This window comes from Amaranthus tricolor, chromosome 10 (genome assembly GCF_026212465.1).
Source record: "Amaranthus tricolor cultivar Red isolate AtriRed21 chromosome 10, ASM2621246v1, whole genome shotgun sequence".
Lineage (NCBI taxonomy): Eukaryota > Viridiplantae > Streptophyta > Magnoliopsida > Caryophyllales > Amaranthaceae > Amaranthus > Amaranthus tricolor.
The window spans coordinates 11,924,720-11,946,506 of record NC_080056.1 but is presented as its reverse complement, the minus strand read 5'-3'; the positions used below and the strand labels follow the sequence as shown (position 1 = coordinate 11,946,506).

The following is a 21,787-nucleotide window of genomic DNA, read 5'->3' as shown; positions in this document are numbered from 1 at the left end:
GAAAAAACTATGTAAAATTCAGATGTTGGTCAGGGATTTGAAGATTAAATTATGTTTGTACTAGCAAAATCCTTTCAATTGTGATTCCCTTTACAGAGTAAAAAAAATGTTTATTGGGAGGTTTATTAGTTGAGGAAAATCGTACTCATCCGTCATTGATGAGAGAATAATATTGGAGTTGAGGGTTGTTTCGGTGATGAAACGATGAAGTGCAAGAAACACTTAAAATACCTGGAGGTTGATGGAAGAGTGATCAAGTGAGACGGTTTATAAGGGGAAGCGACTTGAATTCCTACAATACAACACGTTAGCCTTGTCCGGGGGGTGATCTCCCGGAAAACCCCTCCGACGCTCAAGTTAGAACGTAGATCAGAAATTTATGAGTGGCTGATGAATGAATGAATGCAAAAGTGAGATTGGGATTGCTAAGGTTTATGCTAGAGTTTTATAAGGCTAGGGGATTAATGTAAGCAATAATGCTCTTTAATGCTCTTTTTGATGATCTTCCCCTCTTGCTGGTAACCCCTATTTATAGTGGTGAAGAAAGAGGTTATTGCTGAAGGGTAGTTGCCATCATGGAGATAGTGGGTAGCAACTGATGGCTGTGATGAAGGCAGGAGGGTAGTTGGCAGTTATCAGCCTTAAGAGAAGGATGACCAGCCAACTGTGAGTAAGTGGGAAGTTAGGTCCAATAGGCAGTTACTTCCTGAGAGGGAAGTTAGGGTATTCTGGAAGTGAGGAGCCCATGGGCCATTCAGGGAGGATGGGAGATCAGAAGGAAAACCCATTGACTAAAAGTCAAGGTCAACTGTAGAAGTCAAGGGGTATTATGGTAATATGATGCAAACTATTAAATATATAAAATAATTGAGTAATTAGTACCATGACATTTAGCCCCACGCATGAAGGATGATGTGAGGGAAGAGTCCCAACGACCTGAAATATCTTCCTTTATGCGAATAAATATGCACCCACCATAATTGATTTGGTGAAGGGATACGATCATAAAGAGCATGCGAAAGCCCCATGAGGATGAACACACGCCCAATCTGTCAAATTTTCGATGAATCATGAAAGTTGAGCTCGCAAGCTTCGAATCGACTGTTCCTATGCCAAATTCCGATTTTTAACGAAAAAGATATGGCCTTTTCAAATTAGCTATGCAACAAATCCGCGTCAAGAAAACAAACAAGGCCGCGGCTTTAAAGTATGCCGCGGAATAGCCCCGCTCCTTTATGTGAGGCGGCAGCAGAATCATAGAGAGGGTGCGGATCCGCGTTCTCCCCTTCAGCGCGTTCCGTGACATCACCTACAACAAGTTTTATACTTAGAAAATTTTTTCACATCTTGGCCAACAAGGGGGTCCGACTTGTCGACCCTGCGGACGAGCTGCACACTTGAAAGATCTTCGCCTCTTGACCCCAAAGGGGGTCCGACTTATCGACTTAGCGGTCAACACAATGAGTCTGTGACACCCCATCATATTATGAACAAGAGACCGCGGCTTGTATTATGCCGTAAGATGATTAGAGCCACGGTCCAGGCTTCTGCTTTGTTGGTATCACGGAAATACTCATACTTAGAATATTTTTAACAAAATAGCACATTAGGAGGGTCCGACTTATCTACCGTACGGATTAGATTATCTATTTGTCGTGAACTGATGGTGCGATACTCCAGGGATATTTATGAATCAAGCCCCCATCAATGACGCGGCCTGGTATTCTTACCAAGACATTATTACTTGTTTAAACTATGCCGCGAACTAATAGTTTACGTCTTCACCCGCCGGTTTAACACGAGAATCCCTTTTCGACACTTAGAAAATTTTGAGAAAGAGGAGGACCGCCTGGGGGTCCGACTTATCGACCATACGGATATCCCTGATACTTGTGAAAAGATGTTTAGGACTTCAGCAATACAGCCCCATTTATTCCATAACCTGCAGAATGAGCCCCATAAGCCGCGTCTCCGACCCCACGGACGCACAGGAGGGGATTTATACTTAGAATTTTCAAACTTGGACCAGGGTTATTTGGGGGTCCGACTTATCGATCACGCGGAAGTCCTTTTTCCTTAAGAAATTCATGTTTCCTTCCATCATCTCACTTATCGCGTCCATAAGTCGGACAGCTGAATGTGTGACCTTCATTCTTCAAATGATTTCCCTTTCAGGAGATTCAATTTAGGGTCCGACTTATCGACCCTCCGGACATTGTCTGGAGGACTTAGAATAATTAGCTATATTCTACTCTTCCCTGAGAGTCCGACTTATCGATTCTCCGGCTGGATGGTTTGGTACTTAAACAAATTCATGATGTTGCTCTCTAATTGAGGGTCCGACTTTTCGACCTCCCGGCTAAATTCAAGGATTTAACACTTAGAAAAATTTGGCAAAACTACCCCTTCAACTAGGGTCCGACTAATAGACTTCACGGACATTATTAAACACTTAAGAAAAAATCTGTTGGCTTCCCCTTATTGGGAGTCCGACTTATCGACTTCCCAGCTTTCATTTGGAATTCCAACTTCTTTCAACTGTTCAGACCCCAAGTGAAGCATTTATTACTGTTATAAATAGGGTAGTTGGAATAGTTCCATCTCACCTAACCTTCATTAACTTCCTCAAATCTTCAAATTGCAAGAAAGAGAAAATAGAGAGAGACGCTCTGACAATCTTCATCCTTTCATCAAACTTCTGACAAGTTCTTTGAAGATCTTCAAGGTTTCTGACAGATCTTCATCAAGTTTCTGACAAATCTTCAACTTACTTCTTAAGGTATTCAAACTTTCCCAGATTTTTCGAATTTCTTCAAGTTGTTCTTCAAGCTGTTCTTGAATCTCTTGAATATCTTCGATCTGTTCATGAATGTTAGCCTAGAACTTTGAATTTGTTTATGAATTTAGTCTCCATTCTTTACAAGTTTCAACTTTTACTTTATTATTAATCATGGATGTCGCGACTACTAACTCAGACACCAACCCTACTAACTTGCCGGAAACTCCTCTGATAGTACGTAGGCGTCTTAATAAAAAGGGGTTACCAATGAATGACTCGGATGAAAGTAGTTCAGTGAGAATTACCCCCCATTATGAACCAATAAAAGCCGGGGATGAGTCGTCCGTATCCCCTATATACCCTCCGGAAATTATAAAAACTGCTCCTTGGGAAGTGAGCATTGCTTTCTTTCCAAATTACTTGCCGCGAATAAATCCTGACCTAGAAGGGTTATTGTATGTAGATATGGAAAACCTTGAAGGATCAGCCGAGTCTTCAGGAAGAGAGAGTGCGGCGCCAGTTCCTCCTCCATTCTACATTCCAGACGGCGGACCTCTAAATTACTTTATTGATTTACAGACTAAGAGAGATTTAGACAATCGCCGGGAGGCCATTTCTCAGAAATGGGGTTTAAAAGATAACATAAACATTATTACCCCGGGGAATTATGACACCGTTAGGTTTCCTCCCCCGCATTGTATAGCCGTATACTTCCCTTCTTTTGAATTAGGGCTTAGATTTCCTCTACATCCGTTTTTTAGAGAGGTGTTAGAGTTTTTGAACGTCTCAGTGCCCGAATTATACCCGAACGCCTGGGGTTGTATGGTGGCCTTTTTGATTTTGTGTAAAGTTTTGGCCGTGCCACCAACACTCACAGCCTTTAGATATATATTCAGAGCCCGCCTATGTAATTCCCAATCATACGGCTGTGGCTGGATTACATTCACACACCGTCGAGGACTGAAGATAGTCCAAGACCTCCCCGACAACCAGAAGGGGTATAGGACAAAATTCGCATACTTATACAACTCAGAGGGGTGGAATATCAAGACCTCTTTTGACATCAAACCCAATCTCTCGGGTTTTAATAACGGGATCCCGCAATGTTCCTTTAGTGATGCGGTGATCATAGAATACGCCAAGATGGACGTTCAATTGGGAAGGAAACCAATGAACGTCCAACTCAATTGGATTCCTGGTCGTCCTGAGCTGGAGAATGAGAACCTCCTCTCAGCCTTCGGCATTAGCTTGGCTATCGATCGGAGTAAGAGTTGCCGAGTTTCTTCCTTTTCTTTTCAATAATACGTTTGAATGCTTCTAACTCATGCTTCTACAGGGATAGCCAAGCAAAATCTTCGAGCCAAGAGCCCTGAACTGATGAAGAAATTCAGCGTTCTGAGACTTGCTGCAGGGGCCATCCAGCGGCCCGAGGATAAGCCTCTTCCCCTTCCTCCCAAGGTATATCTCTATACAAAGTTCTGTCGGAAAGATTTTTGTTGATTCTTCCTAACTTCTTCTTTTGTAGGACTCGGCAACCATGGAGAAGGGTCTGGAGGACGTGCCTTCGGAGCAAGAGGCCCTCCGACTTCTCGAGGAGAGGAAGCAGGCTCATATCCCCGATGAATCTGAGAGGGTGATTCCTCCTCAGACGAGGGGTGCAACAAAAAAGAGTGGGAAGAAGAAGAGGAAGCGGGATTCTTCTTCCCACAAGGAGAAGTCGGCAAAGAGGCCCTCCGTGGGCACGATCCCTACGGCCAAGCCACTCCAAATAAGGCCGGTTGAGGAGGAGGCATCGCCCCTCCTGGACTCTCCACGACCCTCTTCCAACAAGGGGAAGGAGAAAGTGGGGGAATCTTCCGCGGCTCCCTCATCGCAGTTTGCCGAGGTTTATCGCCGTCGGGAGGTTTCCCCTTTTCGACACGAAACACCCTTTCCGGAGTTGGGGCATAAAGGTTTGATTGTTCGTTTCAACAGGGCGACGTCCCACTTGATCAGCAAGGTGGACGTCAACCTACTCGACTCTATGCCCCCCCGTGATAGGGTGCGTCAGGCACAAGCTTCGGCGGCGGAGGTAATAACTTTTTAAACTCAGTAGTATGATTATTTGTTGCTTCGGATTTCTTTAATAGATATTCCTTTGCAGGCGATCATACGGTTGGCTTTTGAGCTCGACGCCAACCGTCAAAGTGCCGCGGACCAGGAAACCATGGCCGCCCTTACCTCCCGATGCGAAGAGCTGAACGAAGAATTAACCAAACTGCGGGAGGACCTGCCGAGCCTCAAACAAAAACTGGCCAAGTGTTCTGAGCTGAAAGAGCGCTTGGTCAGAACAGAACAATGGCGGGAAAGGGCGAGGAAGCAGCTGGATCAGACTGTTGAGAACTTGGATGCTGCTTCCACCAGGTCCGCGGGCATCAGCCATGAGGTCGGCTTGCTGATGGATACTCATGCCAAGCTCGTTCATCAGAACCAGCAACTAATGCAGCAAGTCTCGGCCGATTCTTCCCACTTCGAGATGATTCTATCCGCGGCCAAAGTCTATAAATTGTGCTTAACCAGGAAGGCCCGGATAGCTAGGGACTGGCTTCTCTCGGATGAGCCGGAAGCGTCGAAGTTTCTCGGAGATCTGACGGCCGAGATGGTGAAGGCCGGGACCATGATCAGTGACGAGAAGTATCGTCTGGCTGCCGCAGAGTTGGGCATGGATTTCACTTCCCTTCAGCAAGCTGCTGAACAAAAGGGGAGTGAAGCTTTGTCCAACCTTGCTCCTGTCTTGGACGGGGAGTCGGCGGTACTGGTCGACACGGTCTGGGACGCGGCAGAGAAGAGGGCCTGGAATGAAAAGATAAATGCCGAGGCTGAGAGGGAGGCTTTATGTCTCGACTTGGAACAGCTGGCCCTCTCTTCTCCTCCGGCGTCAGATGTCCCAGAGAACTTGACGCTCTCCAACCTGGAGGTTCTATGCCTTGATTTATCGAATCTCATTATTGACGAAGGCCGGAACCTCCAGAGCTTGTCCCGGGAGTTGTCTGAGATCGGGGTGGAGCCGTTCAATGTTGAAGATTATGTTAGCTTCACCCCCAGTCTCGAAGAGGGAAGAATCGAATCTCCTCCGCCGCCGGGTGAAGAAGTCGAGGCCTTTTTTGATGATGTATAATCTGTATTCTATTAACTTTGATTTTTGTAAACATTCAGCTATGTTTTGAATATTTGTATATATTTCCATTCAAAGTTTATTCATGGTATTCCTGCTATTGTTTGCGGAGCCGTGGCTTCTTTTGAAGCCGCGGAATATTATTTTGTCGTGCGCCCTTTTTGTTGAGCCGTGGCTTCTCTTTCTTGAGGCCGCGGAATATTGCTTTGTCATTCACAGGCGACATCAATGAGAATTGTACTTAGAATATTCTGCCCTTAAACCCCAGTTTGGGGGTCCGACTTGTCGAAGTCCCGGCTGGAAAACATCATTAAAAGATTTTGGATATTTTTTGAACTAAGGGACCCCCGAACTAGGGGTCCGACTTATCAATGACCCGGATGGAAACATCATTGCCGGAAACTTTGAATTTTCGAATTCAGGGACCCCAACTGAGGGTCCGACTTACCGATGTCCCGGTTGGGAATCATCATAGATTTTTGAGTTTAGGGACCCCAATCTAGGGGTCCGACTTATCGATGTTCCGGCTAGGAAGTATCTTACATTTTCGAACTTAGGGACCCCTATCTTGGGGTCCGACTTATCGATGTTCCGGTTAGGAAACATCTCCGATTTTTGAACTTAGGGACCCCAATCTGGGGGTCCGACTTGTCGATGATCCGGTTAGGAAACATCTTAGATTTTTTTTTTGAACTTGGGGACCCCAATCTGGGGGTCCGACTTGTCGATGATCCGGTTAGGAAACATCTCCGATTTTTGAACTTAGCTACCCCAATCTGGGGGTCCGACTTATCGATGATCCGGTTAGGAAACATCTTAGGTTTTTGAACTTAGGGACCCCAATCTGGGGGTCCGACTTGTCGATGTTACTGATTTAATAAGATTTGCAAACATAAGAGCCGGATATTCTGAAAATGAAACCTGTTTATTAACGATTGATAAGGATACAAGTGATTGAAATAATTGAATTACAACGCAACTATGTTGCGGATCGACTGTAGTCGCGGACTGATGTTGATGAGACTGTTCTTACTGTTTGCCCCTTGCAAATTTTATTAAATGAAGAATTTTTTCAAATGGTCTCCATTCCATGGTCGTGGTAGCTTTTTTCCTTTTATGTCTTCTAGCTCAAAGGTTCCTGGTTTGATGACGTGGGTGACTTTGAAAGGTCCGTCCCAGTTGGCCCCTAACTTTCCCTTTTCCGCTTTCTTTCCCGTAGCTTCGACCTTCCGGAGGACGAAATCGCCAATTTGAATATGTCTGGTCTTGACATGGTGATTGAAGCTACGGATCATCTTCTGTTTTTGTGCTATTGATCTCAACATTGCGTTTCCTCTTGTTTCTGGCAGCAGATCTAAGTTTACTCTTTTTCCTTCCTCGTTTTCGTCGTGTGAGTAGTAGGTGACCCTTGTGGAGGGTACGCCTATTTCAACGGGGAGCACGGCTTCAGATCCATATACTAAAGAGAAAGGTGTATGCCCCGTTGCTTCTTTAACGGTTGTTCGACTTGCCCATAAGATGCCTGGTAGTTCTTCATCCCAATTGCCTTTAACCCCCTCTATCTTCTTTTTAATGCCGTTCAGGATTTCTTTGTTTGCGGACTCTACTTGACCATTGGTTTGTGGCCTGGACACCGAGCTGAATCTGATCTGGATGTTAAACTTGTCGCAGTACTCGATGGTGTTCTTGCTGACAAACTGCCTTCCATTATCTGTTATGATCACCCGAGGAATGCCGTACCTTGTGATGATATTCCGCCATATAAATTGACAAACTTGTTTGTCCGTGATTGAGCTAAGGGATTCTGCTTCTACGTACTTTGTAAAGTAATCAATGGCCACAATGATGAATTTGCGTTGCCCTTTTGCCGGAGGGAAGGGACCAAGAAGATCCATGCCCCATTTGTCGAAAGGCAAGACGGCTTGTATGGCAGTCAAGTAATTAGACGGCTTCCTTCCTATCTTGGAGTGGTATTGGCATTCAGGACATCTCTTGATCAAGTACTCCGCGTCTTCTCGGAGTGAGGGCCAATAGTATCCGCTTCTCAGGACTTTCCCGATGACGGTTCGCACTCCCTGATGTATACCGCATCCTCCTTCATGTATTTCGCGAAGGATATAGTTTCCTTCTTCAGGGGATACACATTTTAGGAGGGGGTGTGTATACGACTTCTTGTAGAGCGTTCCTTCGTGGAGTTCGAACCATCTTGCTTTCTTCTGGAGCATATTGGCCTGGCTTTTATCTTGGGGAAGCGTCTGATTTCGCAAATATTCGATGTACGGCTCCATCCATGTATCTGATCTGTCGATGGTGTTGACCATGAAGTTGATGCTGGGATTAGGAAGTACTTCCCAGATGATGTCTCGAGCCGCGGATGTCTCTGCTGAGCTGGCCAGCTTTGCTAGGGAATCAGCTTGGGCATTCTGGGATTTTGGAATATGCTCCAATGTGAATTTGTCGAATTTTTGAACAAATTCTTTTACCTGCTGCAAATACATCTTCATGCTATCATCCTTAGCTTTGAATTTCCCGTTGACTTGTCCTACGATCAATTGGGAGTCAGAGAAGGCGGACAAGTTTTTGGCTCCCGATTTATAGCAAATTCTCAATCCCATCAATAATGCTTCATATTCGGCCTCGTTGTTAGATGCTGCGAACTCGAACCTGACTGCTCTTTCCATACGAACCCCTGCGGAAGACATGATGAGGAGTCCAGCTCCACTAGCTGATTGTGTTGAGGACCCATCCACATACAACTTCCACTCCTGATTGGGTTCAGGATGACAGGGGAAGGTACTTTCAGCAATGAAATCAGCCAGAGCTTGGGCTTTGATTGCTGTTCGAGGCTCATATTCGATGCCGAAATCCGCCAGCTGGTTTGCCCAATCTGTGACGCGGCTTGACTTGTTTTTTCCTTCCAAAATCTTTTTCAAGGGTTGATCAGTCCGGATGATGATCTGGTGGGATTGGAAGTAGGGCTTCAATTTTCTGCTTGCCATCACGACTGCGAATATGACCTTCTCAACTTCCCCGTAGTTTCCCTCCGAGCCGCGGAATGCATGACTCACGTAGTATATGGGGAGCTGTTTCTTTTCCCTTTCCGCAACCAGTACACCGGACAACGAGTACTCAGATACAGAGACATATAGGACTAGTTTCTCCCCTTTGGTGGGAGAAACTAGTTTCGGCAATGTGGACAGGTGCTCCTTGAGTTGGCGGAAGGACTCTTCTGCCTCTGCTGTCCATTCAAACTTCTGTTGTTTTATTGTCTTAAAGAAGGGGAAACATTTATCCGCAGACTTGGAAAGGAATCTTCCGAGAGCGGCTATGCACCCCGTGAGCTTTTGTACTTCTTTTACGGTGGTGGGGGATCTCATGTTCTGTATGGCCCGGATCTTATCGGGATTTGCTTCGATGCCCCGCTCGTCTACCAGAAAGCCGAGGCACTTTCCTCCGGTAACTCCAAACACGCACTTGTCGGGATTGAGTTTCATCTGGTGTTCTTGCAAGGTAAGGAAGGTTTCCCGTAAGTCCGCGGCATGTTGACCTGCTTGTTTGCTCTTCGTGATCATATCATCCACATATACTTCTAAATTTCGTCCAATCTGAGATTGGAAGACCTTGTTGACCATCCTCTGATAAGTTGCTCCCGCGTTTTTTAATCCGAAGGGCATGACCTTGTAGCAATAGACCCCCGTGCTGGTAATGAAGGCCGTGTGAGGTTGATCTTCGGTGGCCAATGGGATCTGATGATAGCCGGCATTGGCATCCATGAAGCTTAATAATGCATGGCCTGCCGTAGAGTCGACCAGACGATCTATCTTTGGAAGTGGATAATCGTCTTTGGGGCATGCCTTATTCAGGTCCGTGAAGTCGACACACATTCTCCACTTGCCATTTGGTTTTTTTACCAGAACAACATTGGATAGCCACTCTGAGTATCGGCATTCTTTGATAAATCCGGCTTTCAGCAACTTCTCAACTTCCTCCTTGGCGGCCTCAGTCCGCTCTCTTCCTTGATGTCGCAGCTTTTGTTTTACGGGTTTATAGCCAGGTTTGATGTCAAGTTTATGACACGCGACACTGGTAGGGATGCCCGGCATTTCTTCCGTGCAAAAAGCAAAGATGTCGCGGAATTCAGCAATGGTGGCCACTATGTCCTGCTTGACCGTGTCAGGAAGATCTTTTCCTATCTTGATCTGTTTCCCCTCGAACATATCTACTTCCTCGTATCGTTCTATGGGGCGGGGCCTTTCATGCGTGTTATGATTTTCCCTGTACACGCTCATGACAGCTGGGACCTGGTCTTCCCTCTTTCTTTTTGCAGGTGTCTCGGAAGACCTGTGCTTCAGGATGTTGACGAGGCATTGGTGAGCCGTCACCTGGTCTCCCTTTAGAATGCCAACTTGCCCGTTATCAGTTTCGAATTGTAGCAGGAGTTGGTGGGGAAAGATGGCTGCCTTGATCTTGTTAATGAGCGGGAGCCCCATGATGGCATTGTAGGGAAAGTTGAGATCTACCACCGTGAACCGTATGGGCATGGTACGGCTTTCATTTCTCTCCCCTACCCGCACGGGGAGAATGATCGTGCCCAACGGGATGACCTGACTCCCTCCAAACCCAATCAGGGGTTTGTCTAGGGGTTGCAAGTGCTTTTCCTCGAACTTCATTTGTTTTAAGCACTCCATTGTGATAAGATCGGCCGTGCTTCCCGTATCTACCAGCACCCGTCTGACTTTCATTTGGCCGATTTTAAGAGTGACCACCAGAGGGTCGGTATGGGGTTGTTGCAGCGGTTGAGAGGTCGTGGCATCGAACTTCATGACCGGTCCCTTAGATGAGGCCTTGGGAGGCCCTTTCAGCAAAGTGTGGACACTGTTCTTTGCAGCCCGGATGGTGGGATATTCCTCAGTGTATCCCCCAAAAATCATATTGATAGTTCCTTGAGTGTCGGAACTTTCGTGTCGGGCTTCGTTCCTTTTTGGGGATCTGCGTTTTTGTTGCCACGGCCTCCTTTCCCCTTCTCTTCCCGCATTATAATCCCTCCGGTTGAGGAATCTGGACAATTTCCCTTCATCTGCCAACTGATGCAGGATTCTTTTTAGTTCGCGGCATTGTGCCAGAGTGTGGCCGTGCTCTTTGTGGTAGTCACACCATAGATTATAGTTGCGCCTATCAGAGGGGGTGGTGACAGGAGGTGGAGCCGGCAATTGGTCTCGAACAGCAAAGAAAATGTCCCTCCTGTTTCGATTGAACATTGGGTCGTTGCCTCCGTCCCCCAGATTCCGCGTCCTGGTCTCTCCTCCTGCAACATATACCTGTCTGGCCCGTGGAGGTCCCATATCAGATGGGGGCCCAGGACGACGCGGCATGTAATTCCTCTCCCTCGGAGAATGTTCCTCTCTGCGTCGTGTGGATTGAAGAGAGGACCCGGCTTCCTTCTTTTCGGGTTTCCGCCGTTTCGGGTCATGGGCCTGACATATCTCCGAGGCCGTGACGTAGCTTTGGCATTGTTTCATGGCCTCTGCATACGTTTTTACTTGACTTTCAACCAACTGGAACTTCAGCCGTTGAGCCTTCATTCCGTTGATTAGGGCATTCAGCGCAACTGACTCCTCCAAATCAGTTACTTCCAGCACTGCCTCATGGAATTTCTTGAGATAAGAGGATATGGATTCCCCTTCCAACGAGTGACACTAAGCAGGTGGAAGTTTGATTTCTCCTGCCTTTTTGAGGCTACAAAATGGCCCAAGAATTTGCCCTCTAATTGAGCAAAATTGTGGATGCTTCCCCCGGGAAGGGAGGTGTACCACGTCAAAGCTACTCCTGTAAGAGTAGTTGGAAAGAACTTATACCATAACGATGAGTTGGTGGTGTACAACAGCATGAGATTTTTATATGCCGTCAGGTGCTCTTGTGGGCATGACGTGCCATCGAAAGCAGCCATATTTGGCACTTTTATTTTCCCGGGGTTGGGAGTATTCAGTATCTCCATGGCCAAGGGAGAGACTAATGATATGGGCTCTTCGGGGAGGACACTCTTGGTGGCCTCATTCCGCGGCATGGTGGCGGAAATGGGGGGGCGGCTAGATCCAGCGAGTTCCGCCTTCTTTCTTTCCTCCCTCCTTTTATTTACCAGGGACTGGACGCTCTCGGACGTCCTTCGTTTTTTGCTCTCTAGGAAAGTTCGAGCATCCGGAGTGGCGGTTTTGGAGTCGCCATCTCGTGTATCTGTCTTGCAAGGATGTGGGTAAGTTTTGGACCTTTCCCGCCTGTTCTTGTTGCGTCTACTGGAGTGGGAGGTCCTTGAGTTCCCTTCTTGAGATTCATGGGATTTTGGTATCTCAGGATGGGGCTCGATTCGTTCCTCCAGGCTTTTTATCTGTGCAGCCATATCTTCCAGTACTCGTTGCTGAGTAGGGGTATTGTTTATGACGGCACGAAGTTGTTCAGAGAATGCGGCCGTGAGATTTCGTGCTAGCATGTCCAGATCACGACGGGTCACGGCTTGATTGTTAGCGTGACCAGCGGAAGTGTCTGTATCTGTGCTATGCACTGTTGCAGTTTGGGTAGGATTCTTTTTAGGAGCCATGACTTTTTGTTTCAATTCCCCACAGACGGCGCCAAACTGTTTCGGTGATGAAACGATGAAGTGCAAGAAACACTTAAAATACCTGGAGGTTGATGGAAGAGTGATCAAGTGAGACGGTTTATAAGGGGAAGCGACTTGAATTCCTGCAATACAACACGTTAGCCTTGTCCGGGGGGTGATCTCCCGGAAAACCCCTCCGACGCTCAAGTTAGAACGTAGATCAGAAATTTATGAGTGGCTGATGAATGAATGAATGCAAAAGTGAGATTGGGATTGCTAAGGTTTATGCTATTTATAAGGCTAGGGGATTAATGTAAGCAATAATGCTCTTTAATGCTCTTTTTGATGATCTTCCCCTCTTGCTGGTAACCCCTATTTATAGTGGTGAAGAAAGAGGTTATTGCTGAAGGGTAGTTGCCATCATGGAGATAGTGGGTAGCAACTGATGGCTGTGATGAAGGCAGGAGGGTAGTTGGCAGTTATCAGCCTTAAGAGAAGGATGACCAGCCAACTGTGAGTAAGTGGGAAGTTAGGTCCAATAGGCAGTTACTTCCTGAGAGGGAAGTTAGGGTATTCTGGAAGTGAGGAGCCCATGGGCCATTCAGGGAGGATGGGAGATCAGAAGGAAAACCCATTGACTAAAAGTCAAGGTCAACTGTAGAAGTCAAGGGGTATTATGGTAATATGATGCAAACTATTAAATATATAAAATAATTGAGTAAATAGTACCATGACAAGGGTAATTGGTGTTGAATCTTGAGTTTGAGAAATACTAGGTCGGTAAAATTGGAATGGGAGAGATCTTAATTCATAGATCAGTAAAATATGACAAAAAACTTTTTATTTTAATAATGCCCATTAAATTATTTCTTCTTTAAATTTTTAGTTGTTGATGTTAATTTTTCAAGAGTTGTTTTCATTTCTAGTTTGGAGTTTTGGTGTTAAACAACAGAATTTAGAGATGCAGGATTCACTTACTAATTTTTTAGGTGAATTTGAGTTAATTTTAGGGGTTTTGGTGTAAATTGTTGGTGGAGCTGGGATTTTTGGATGTGATTTTAACATGTTTGTAAGTTTATTTTTTTTGGGTGCTTTTTCTGGAATAGATTATGGTCAAACTAGTAAGAATCAAAGAGAGTTAGAATAGATTCATTTTTCATTGAGTTAGGACAGTTTCAGCTTTCATTAATGGAACCCGAAAGAAGAAAAAGAAAGAAGAAAATGAGGATGTAGAGAAAGAGAAAGGAAAAGGAGAATGACTCTCACATGCAAAGTTAAAGCCCACTTGACGGTCAACTTATGGTTTTTGTCAAGTAGTCTTTTGAAAACAAAAATATCATATAAGATACTTTTTTGTAAAAAAAATTATATTAAATAAGTTTTTTTGTAAAAGGTGCTATAGATTAGACATTTTTTGTAATTTTTTCATAATTTAATATAGGAAAAATTACCCTGAATAATACGAACTTTCACTGATTTCCCAACAATAATACGAACTTTCAATTAACCATGAATAATACGAACTTTGATATATTTTTCCCGCGGCATATCTGACCGGTTCTTTACCTGGACAAACAGTAAATTCCTCATTTCTTCATCAGTTTAATGGGTATATAGACAGCTTTTTTCAGCAGCCTCATCTTCCTCATTTGCTCACTTTGCTCTTCCAATTTAATTACTTCTTCCAACATCTAAATTTTTTATTTCATTTTCATTTTAATCTCTAATGTAATTTGATATTTAACATGTATTATCATTCGTCATCATCTCAATCTAGAACATCAATTGCAAAAGGAATTCCTTTATGTAAACATTTTTAATCAACAACAAACAATAATCATGTATGGATTAACAAAATGGAAACAAACATCCATCCATTTTCGAGTAAATAGACACAGAATTTCAGAATCAATGGAAATCACGAGTTTGAGGAAGATGATTGAAGAACCAGTGGCTGCGTGAGGGAGAAGGAGCTGCTTTTGTTTCCTTTACTTATTTTTATCAGCAAAAAAAAAAATTAAAAAGAATGAGTAAGTTTACCGGCAACAGGTAAATTGGTATGCCAGCGGGAAACATATATCAAAGTTCGTATTATTCATGGTTAATTGAAAGTTCGTATAGTTGAAAAATCAGTGAAAGTTCGTATTATTCAAGGTAATTTTTCCTTTAATATATTCATACATTGTACGGTCATATATACTAGTTAACCTTTAAAGCACCTACCATTAACCAAAAGTCCAAACTCCATGCTCAAATACACCAAATTAGAGGTGTTCATTCGGGTGATCGGTCGGTTTCAAACTGGTGTCATTTGGTTCGGTTGAATTTCGGGTCGGTTATTTTTCAGATGTGTGTTACGACGGGTCACACTCGGGTCGGGTCGGTTAGTCACGGTTCGATTGAAGATCAGTTATTCGAGCTATCGGGTTAGCATCGGTTCAGTGTTGGTTCAAGTTCGAGTCGAGTACAGATCGGTTAATAGTTGGTTCGGTTTTATCGGGTACAGATCTACTCCATGTATTATTTTCAAGTAGAATTCGGCTACGATACTAATTACTATCGATTGAGTCAATGTCACATTAAGTTGCTAGTCATTTTTTAATTGATGACAAAATTCTCTTTACTTAAGGAAAATAGTTAAAATGCAAATCAATTGATTATAACTTTGTTACTTTTAATTGTTTGGCTATAAATTAAAATTAAAGTTCTATTATTTTTCATCTAATTTAATTAAAAATAGTTTAATAAACATTGACCATTGATTATTAACTCTAAATATAAAACCATGTATTTTTAAAATTTAATTTATGAAAATATCTATCACTTTATTAGATTAACTAATAAGATGATTGAATATGAGTTGATCATACTTCTATGTTAAAAATTGGTTCAAGTTTACAGCAGTTCGATTAACAATTGGTTTGGGTTAAGTTGGTTTTAGCCGGGTTGAGTTGGGTTTCGAGCATGATACGAGTTAGGTATGACTCAGTTTGATCCCTATTAGGTTTGGGTAATCTCGATTAACAGTTTAATGTCAGTTATAAAAAGCGATCGCAGCTCGGGTTCAGTTTTTCCACTTTCGGTTGCCAATCGATTAGGGTGCAACCTCAATTCGGGTAATGTCGGTTGGGTAAGCCTAAAAAAAACACATTTTCAAGCCAAATAACTTTCGATCTCGAATCGGATTTTCGGGTTGAATCACATTTTAAAAGCTCTACATTAAATAACTCATTCGTATTTCACCTGTAAAAAGCACATGTCTAAGTAAACTTAATCGACTTAATCCAAAATTACGCCTTTTCATAGAAACATATCCAATTAGATTTTATTTCATTTGAGTGATATGTGATTATGATATGTCCATTATTCATTATGTATACTCATTCTTATAGTATGAATACCATGAACCAAGTTGTTAACAATTGACAATAACATACAATTTTAAGATAATAGGAATAGGAATAAAGAATATAACGATCTATTTAGATATATGCTCCCCTAATCCAAAGGAATTCGTGAAAAAGAAGTTCATTTTCTTAGAATTGTAAACTTTTAGAATTGTTTATGTCTTCAAAGAAAAAGAAGATTCAAATTTCAAATTTATAGATGATAAAGTTTGTGAAAAAAAAATTATTATTTAATCTCACATTTACCCTCAAAATAATAAAAATATCATTTTTAGATGAATATATAAAAATAGTTATATGTCATTAAAACTCTTTGTTATTATTGCACAATGTATTTTCATCAACTAAAATTAAAGTTATAAAAATTGATATTAAAATTGAAATTCTGAAACTAACATATTTTCTTTGCTGTGTTATATGTTTTTAAGTTAGTCTAACCAATACTTCCTCAAATTGTAGATAATATATACTGAAATTTAAAATGTTAGTAGTTTTGTGAAAATATATTTATAATATATATATTGTATTCCATTGGTTAATATAGTAGATAATGCCCATAAGATGTACGATTCTAGTTATATTTTTTTTGACACATTTATATAAAGTAGGAAAATAAAATATTAAGAAAAAATTATACTTTATTTTCTGAAATATTTCTAATTTTTATTTTACATAAAGAACAAATGGTTAGTGCCTAGAGTACATAATGCAACATATGAATTTTTTTTGAAGAAGAACAAACTAATTTTTTCTAAGAAAAATAAAGATTATATTATATTACATAAAGTATTACAACTATTAATAAAAGACTTTATAAATAATAATAAAAACATAAAAATATCCAAAAAAAAAAAATCTAATAAAAACTTAAACAAAAAAAGATAAATTTTTCTGTGTATATCTTTTATGGTTTATTAATATAGAAACTTGTGTACAGGAGATTTTTAATATTTATACAAAAACATGATTTTCAACAATGATGCAAATATAAATGATTGAATTATTAAGTTTAAACTGTTTCATAAAATGGGATAATCATGTAGAGGTTATGAGAATAGAATTGGATGCTTAATTAAAAGCAGTAAACATATTTAATTTATAATAGAAAAAAACTACATTTACCTATGCAAAATTTTTATGACCTCTTTCTTGAGAGATCTTCTTTTCTAAAGACGGTTCTCAAAAGTGCAGCACATTATATTAATTTTAAAAAACAACTGACGTGCATATGTAAGTGTAATGTGAAAAATCACATAATATATTTGGTGTTATAACAATATTTATTTGGGGTTATAACATAATATATTTGGTGTTACACCAGCATATATTTGAATATTATAACATAATTTATTTGGGGTTATAACATAATATATTTGAAGCTATAACAATATATATATTTGAAGTTATAACACAATATATATGAGGTTATAACAACATATATTTGTGGTTATAACATATTATATTTGGGGTTATAACATAATATATAGTTTGGTATATAATGGTCTGTGTTTGAGGGTTTAGTAATTTTATAACACCAAATATATTATGTTATAACCTTAAATGTATGTTGTTATAACTCCATATATATTATATTATTACTTCAAATATACATTGTTACAACTCTAAATATATTTTTTTATAACCCCAAATATATTATGTTATAACCACAAATATATGTTGTTATAACCCCATATATATTATGTTATAACCTCAAATATATATATTGTTATAACTTTAAATATATTATGTTATAATCCAAAATAAATTATATTATAAACTTCAAATATATGTTGTATAACACCAAATATATTATGTTATAACCCCAAATAAATGTTGTTATAACCTCAAATATATTATGTGACTTTTCACATTACACTTACACGCACGCGTCAGTTTTTTTTTAAAATTAACATAATAGACTGGGCTTTTGAGAATCGTCTTTAGAAAGACGATGTCAAGTAAGAATTGTTGAAATTTTTATAATAATGATATAGGAAATTTTAATGCAAATTGAAATCTTTATCTATTGTAATTGTTTTTATGTCACTTAAGAGATTCAAATTTAATAAAGTTATTATCAAGAAAAGTGATCAATTAAAAGATTTATTGAATAATTTAGTAAAAGAACTTGAAAATCATTTTTTGAATTTAAATCAAGGAGATTTTTTATTTTAAAATAAATATTCTCATAATACAAATTATTTCTTTAACAAAGATTTGTTAATGAAAAAGATTCAAATACTAAAAATTTTGATGACAAATATTTAAATTTATAAAGTTTACTACCTTACCACCAATTATACAATACATGTAGTTGTAATATAATAATTTCGGAAGATTCGTCTTCTAAATTTGAATTAGTTGCCCACAAATGAATGAATTTTAACAACTGCAGTTTATTTGTTTAGAATATAAATTAGGTAATTTTAAATTTCGTAATTTTAATTTGAATTAGTTGCCCACAAATCTGAATTAAAATATTCAGTTATTAAATTTCGTAATATAATGTTTAGCATTAAATTAAATTTTAAAAATAATCAAATTTAGTCAAAGATAATATTTTCATGTAATGAAGACTAAAATAAACTATCAAAATGAGTTGTCATGTCAACATTAATTTGTCACTAAATACATTTCATGAGACAATATGTTCTAAAAGTATAAGATGTAATTTTATGTTTTTTATTAGATTATATGATTTGGTGGAGGGGAAAAAATATTATCTGTAAGCTCCATAGGAGCATTACTAGATTAGAAATTATGACCCTCAAATGTATCCAAAGGGTAAATATTTCCGATGGACACATATTTCAATTTAGCGTAAATTAATTTTAATTATTTTTTTACTTTTATATCTTGTACTTCCTACCAAATATAATAAAGTTTTAGATTTTGATATGTTTAATACATGAAGGAACTTTCTGGAAAGAGAAAAAAGTGAAAACTATACTTCTATTTAGTTTATTCTTATTTTAACGATTTAAACAAAAACAATTAAGTCATTAAAATTATCAAAAATATTAAAACAAAATATTCTACACATATAGTAAAAAGCAGCAATATAATTGCAAAAGAATTGATTCATTCTAGACTTTTTGACTTATGACGTAAATTTGTCACTTATCAATTACTGGCCATTAATATATTCTAGCAATATTAAGTTATTAAGAATAGTTATTAATTTATGATATTTTTCAAAATTCATTTAAGGATCACAAATTTTTTTTTAAAAAATTATAAAAACATGAAGTAGAAAAAGAAAGTGCATTGGTTTAATTTTTGTATACAACATCATCATCATCATCACCAAAATTATAATTTTTGTATACAGGGTTTGGGGAGGTAAGGACGGCGGCAACTCATATTTATAAAAGAGACCGCGGTCAAAGGAGTCCTTCGGCTCGATAAAGATAAGGAGACGTAACTACACGGAAAAGATAAATTAAATGCATATAAATAAAATAAATAAGTAGAACCAAATACAAAATAGAAGAAAATAAAAAACTAATAATAAAAGAAACGATTGAAGCAAGATGGTAAGAACATCAAAAGGTAATCTAATAGGACATCAGTAGTCTAAAACATGGATATGATGCCTCCAACTACCCCTATCCCTAGTCAAGCTCTCAGAGAGATTTAACTCATGTAAGTCAATTTTTATTTCTCCTGGGTCTTCCTCGACTTCTCTTACCCTCTACTATAATGCTTTCTACCCTCCTCACAGGGGCGGCGAAAGTCTTTCTCTGCACATGTCCAAACCACCTCAATCTATTTTCGCGCATTTTTTCAGAATTAGGAGATACCCCTAGTTTGTCTTTAAACTCTTGGTTCCTAATTCGATCCATCAATGTGTGCCCACACATCCACTTCAGCATACATATTTCCGTTACTTCCATCTTATGTTCAAAAATCTTTTTTAAAGGCCAACATTCGGTCCCATATAGCAGAGCAGGTCTAATTGTCGCCCGGTAGAATTTTCCTTTTAACTTGCTTGGGAATTTCCTATCACATAGCACCACGGTGGCGGCTCGCCACTTGAGCCAACCCGCTCGTATACGATGATTTATAACTCCGTCAATCTCCCCATCCCTTTGAATGATCGATTCCAAATACTTGTACTTGGTCATACTTTTAACAACTGCTTCATCAATGGACATCTCTGGTTCACCTAATGGTGCTGTCCCACTAAAGTCACAGCGCAAATACTCGGTCTTTGTACGACTAATGCGCAACCCTTTACCTTCTAAAGTTTCCCTCCACTCATCCAATTTATTACTAACCTCCTCTCTAGTTTCTCCTACCAGCACTATGTCATCAGCGAATAGCATGCACCACGGTACTGTCTCCCAAATAGATTTAGAAATCTCTTTCATAATGACAGTACAAATAAAAGGGCTTAGAATCGATCCCTGATTTAAGCCAACTTTAACTGGAAAACGCTCTGTTATCCCGACCGGTGTTTAAATGTTAGTGATATTCCATATTATATCCAGTTAATTAATTATCATATTGCATGGCAGTATTATATCCAAATTGCCATTAATCACAACGGATCATAATAGTATATGATTCCGACAAACTAAAAATAAGTTCTTTTCTAAAGGTATTAGGTATAGTTATCAAGAAGTACTACCTCTTATTTTAAATTCTAAAAGTGGAGGTACCCAAATACTAGTATTCAAATAATATTATTTGAGAGGTGGAGAAAGGGCCTCCCACGTAGTGACGTGCATTTTATTAGTTATTTAATTTAATGATAAAGACATTGTGAAAATAAGTATAGCTATAAATATTTTAAAAAATGTTGAGAAAATATTTGGCTAGAATAAATTTACTCTTTAGAAATATAGTTCTATATAAGTATTAAATAAGTGATGAGAATATATATGGCTCATATAAGTCAAAACTAACACACCTTAAAACTAAGAATTTGTACGGAATGTTTGACAAATAACTTTTTATTAGCGTTTTAGTGGACATTTATTTTTTGACTTTTAGTTAGTTAAACAGCTAAAAATGTGTTTGATAAAGCTTTTAAGATGATTGAAAAGCTAGTTTTTAAGTTAAAATAAAAAAACTACTCATAGTATTTTTCTTTGATTTTTGGCTTTTAATTTACTTTTTCTCTAATAAACAACTAATAATTAGAAAATAATTAAAACAATTGATTTATCAAATAATTTTTTAAATTAGTCAAACTAGCCAATAATTTTATTCAATAGCTCTAGCTAAAAGACCCAATATCTTGATTTAATAACACTTTTATCTAAATCTGATTTTCCTTTAAAGGAAGCTACTTTAAAAGTTTAATATAGACTCATCTATCTTTTACATGTAATTAGTGTATTTAATTTATAAATGATAAATATATCATGCAAATTTTCTTTTTCTTTCCATTAAAAGTTGAAACTCAAGACTTTATTTTTACTATCAAGATAAATAATTAAATATGCCTTCTTTTCCATCCTGTTTAGATTCTAAATCTAGACAGGAGTCATTAAAAGATCATAATAACATATTATTGAACCACAAACTTACAAAGTTTCATATTATTACTAGATTAAAACACTAAAAGTATAGGATTTTGGTTGTAGATGTTGAACGAGCTTAGCTATATCTACTCATTAAGTAAACTAACTATTACTAATAAATTACAAGAAATAGTAAAAGTTAACTCACCAATAATAAATACTTTTATATTTTATTAGTTTATTAGTAGTGAGTAATTTATTCACCCGATAAACTAATTTTTTTTTATTAGACACGTTCTCATGTCCATTGTCCCTATATGAAAGGAACGCATCAAATAAATCAAATCTAGGAATCACATTCTAAGGGCATCTTGGGCATGGAAG

The 21,787-nt window shown here is 39.1% G+C and overlaps 1 protein-coding gene across 1 annotated transcript; it reads right to left on the bottom strand.

The window, feature by feature from the left end:
• Positions 1–6,652: 6,652 nt before the first annotated feature.
• LOC130824842 (uncharacterized) lies at positions 6,653–12,417 on the bottom strand. Its single transcript, XM_057689861.1, has 2 exons — positions 11,865–12,417; positions 6,653–11,613 (listed from the first exon to the last, which is right to left on the bottom strand). The coding sequence occupies exons 1-2, from the start codon at positions 12,415–12,417 to the stop codon at positions 6,989–6,991; spliced, it is 5,178 nt and encodes a 1,725-aa protein (XP_057545844.1). The 3' UTR covers positions 6,653–6,988.
• Between the last annotated feature and the right edge of the window lie 9,370 nt (positions 12,418–21,787).

Bases quoted from the DNA above. Each gene is read 5' to 3' on its own strand.
- LOC130824842 (XM_057689861.1), bottom strand. From the start codon at position 12,417: ATGCTAGCACGAAATCTCACGGCCGCATTCTCTGAACAACTTCGTGCC. The intron at 11,614-11,864 runs GCACGTCATGCC...ACTCGTTGGAAG, and splicing joins AAATATGGCTGCTTTCGATG to GGGAATCCATATCCTCTTAT.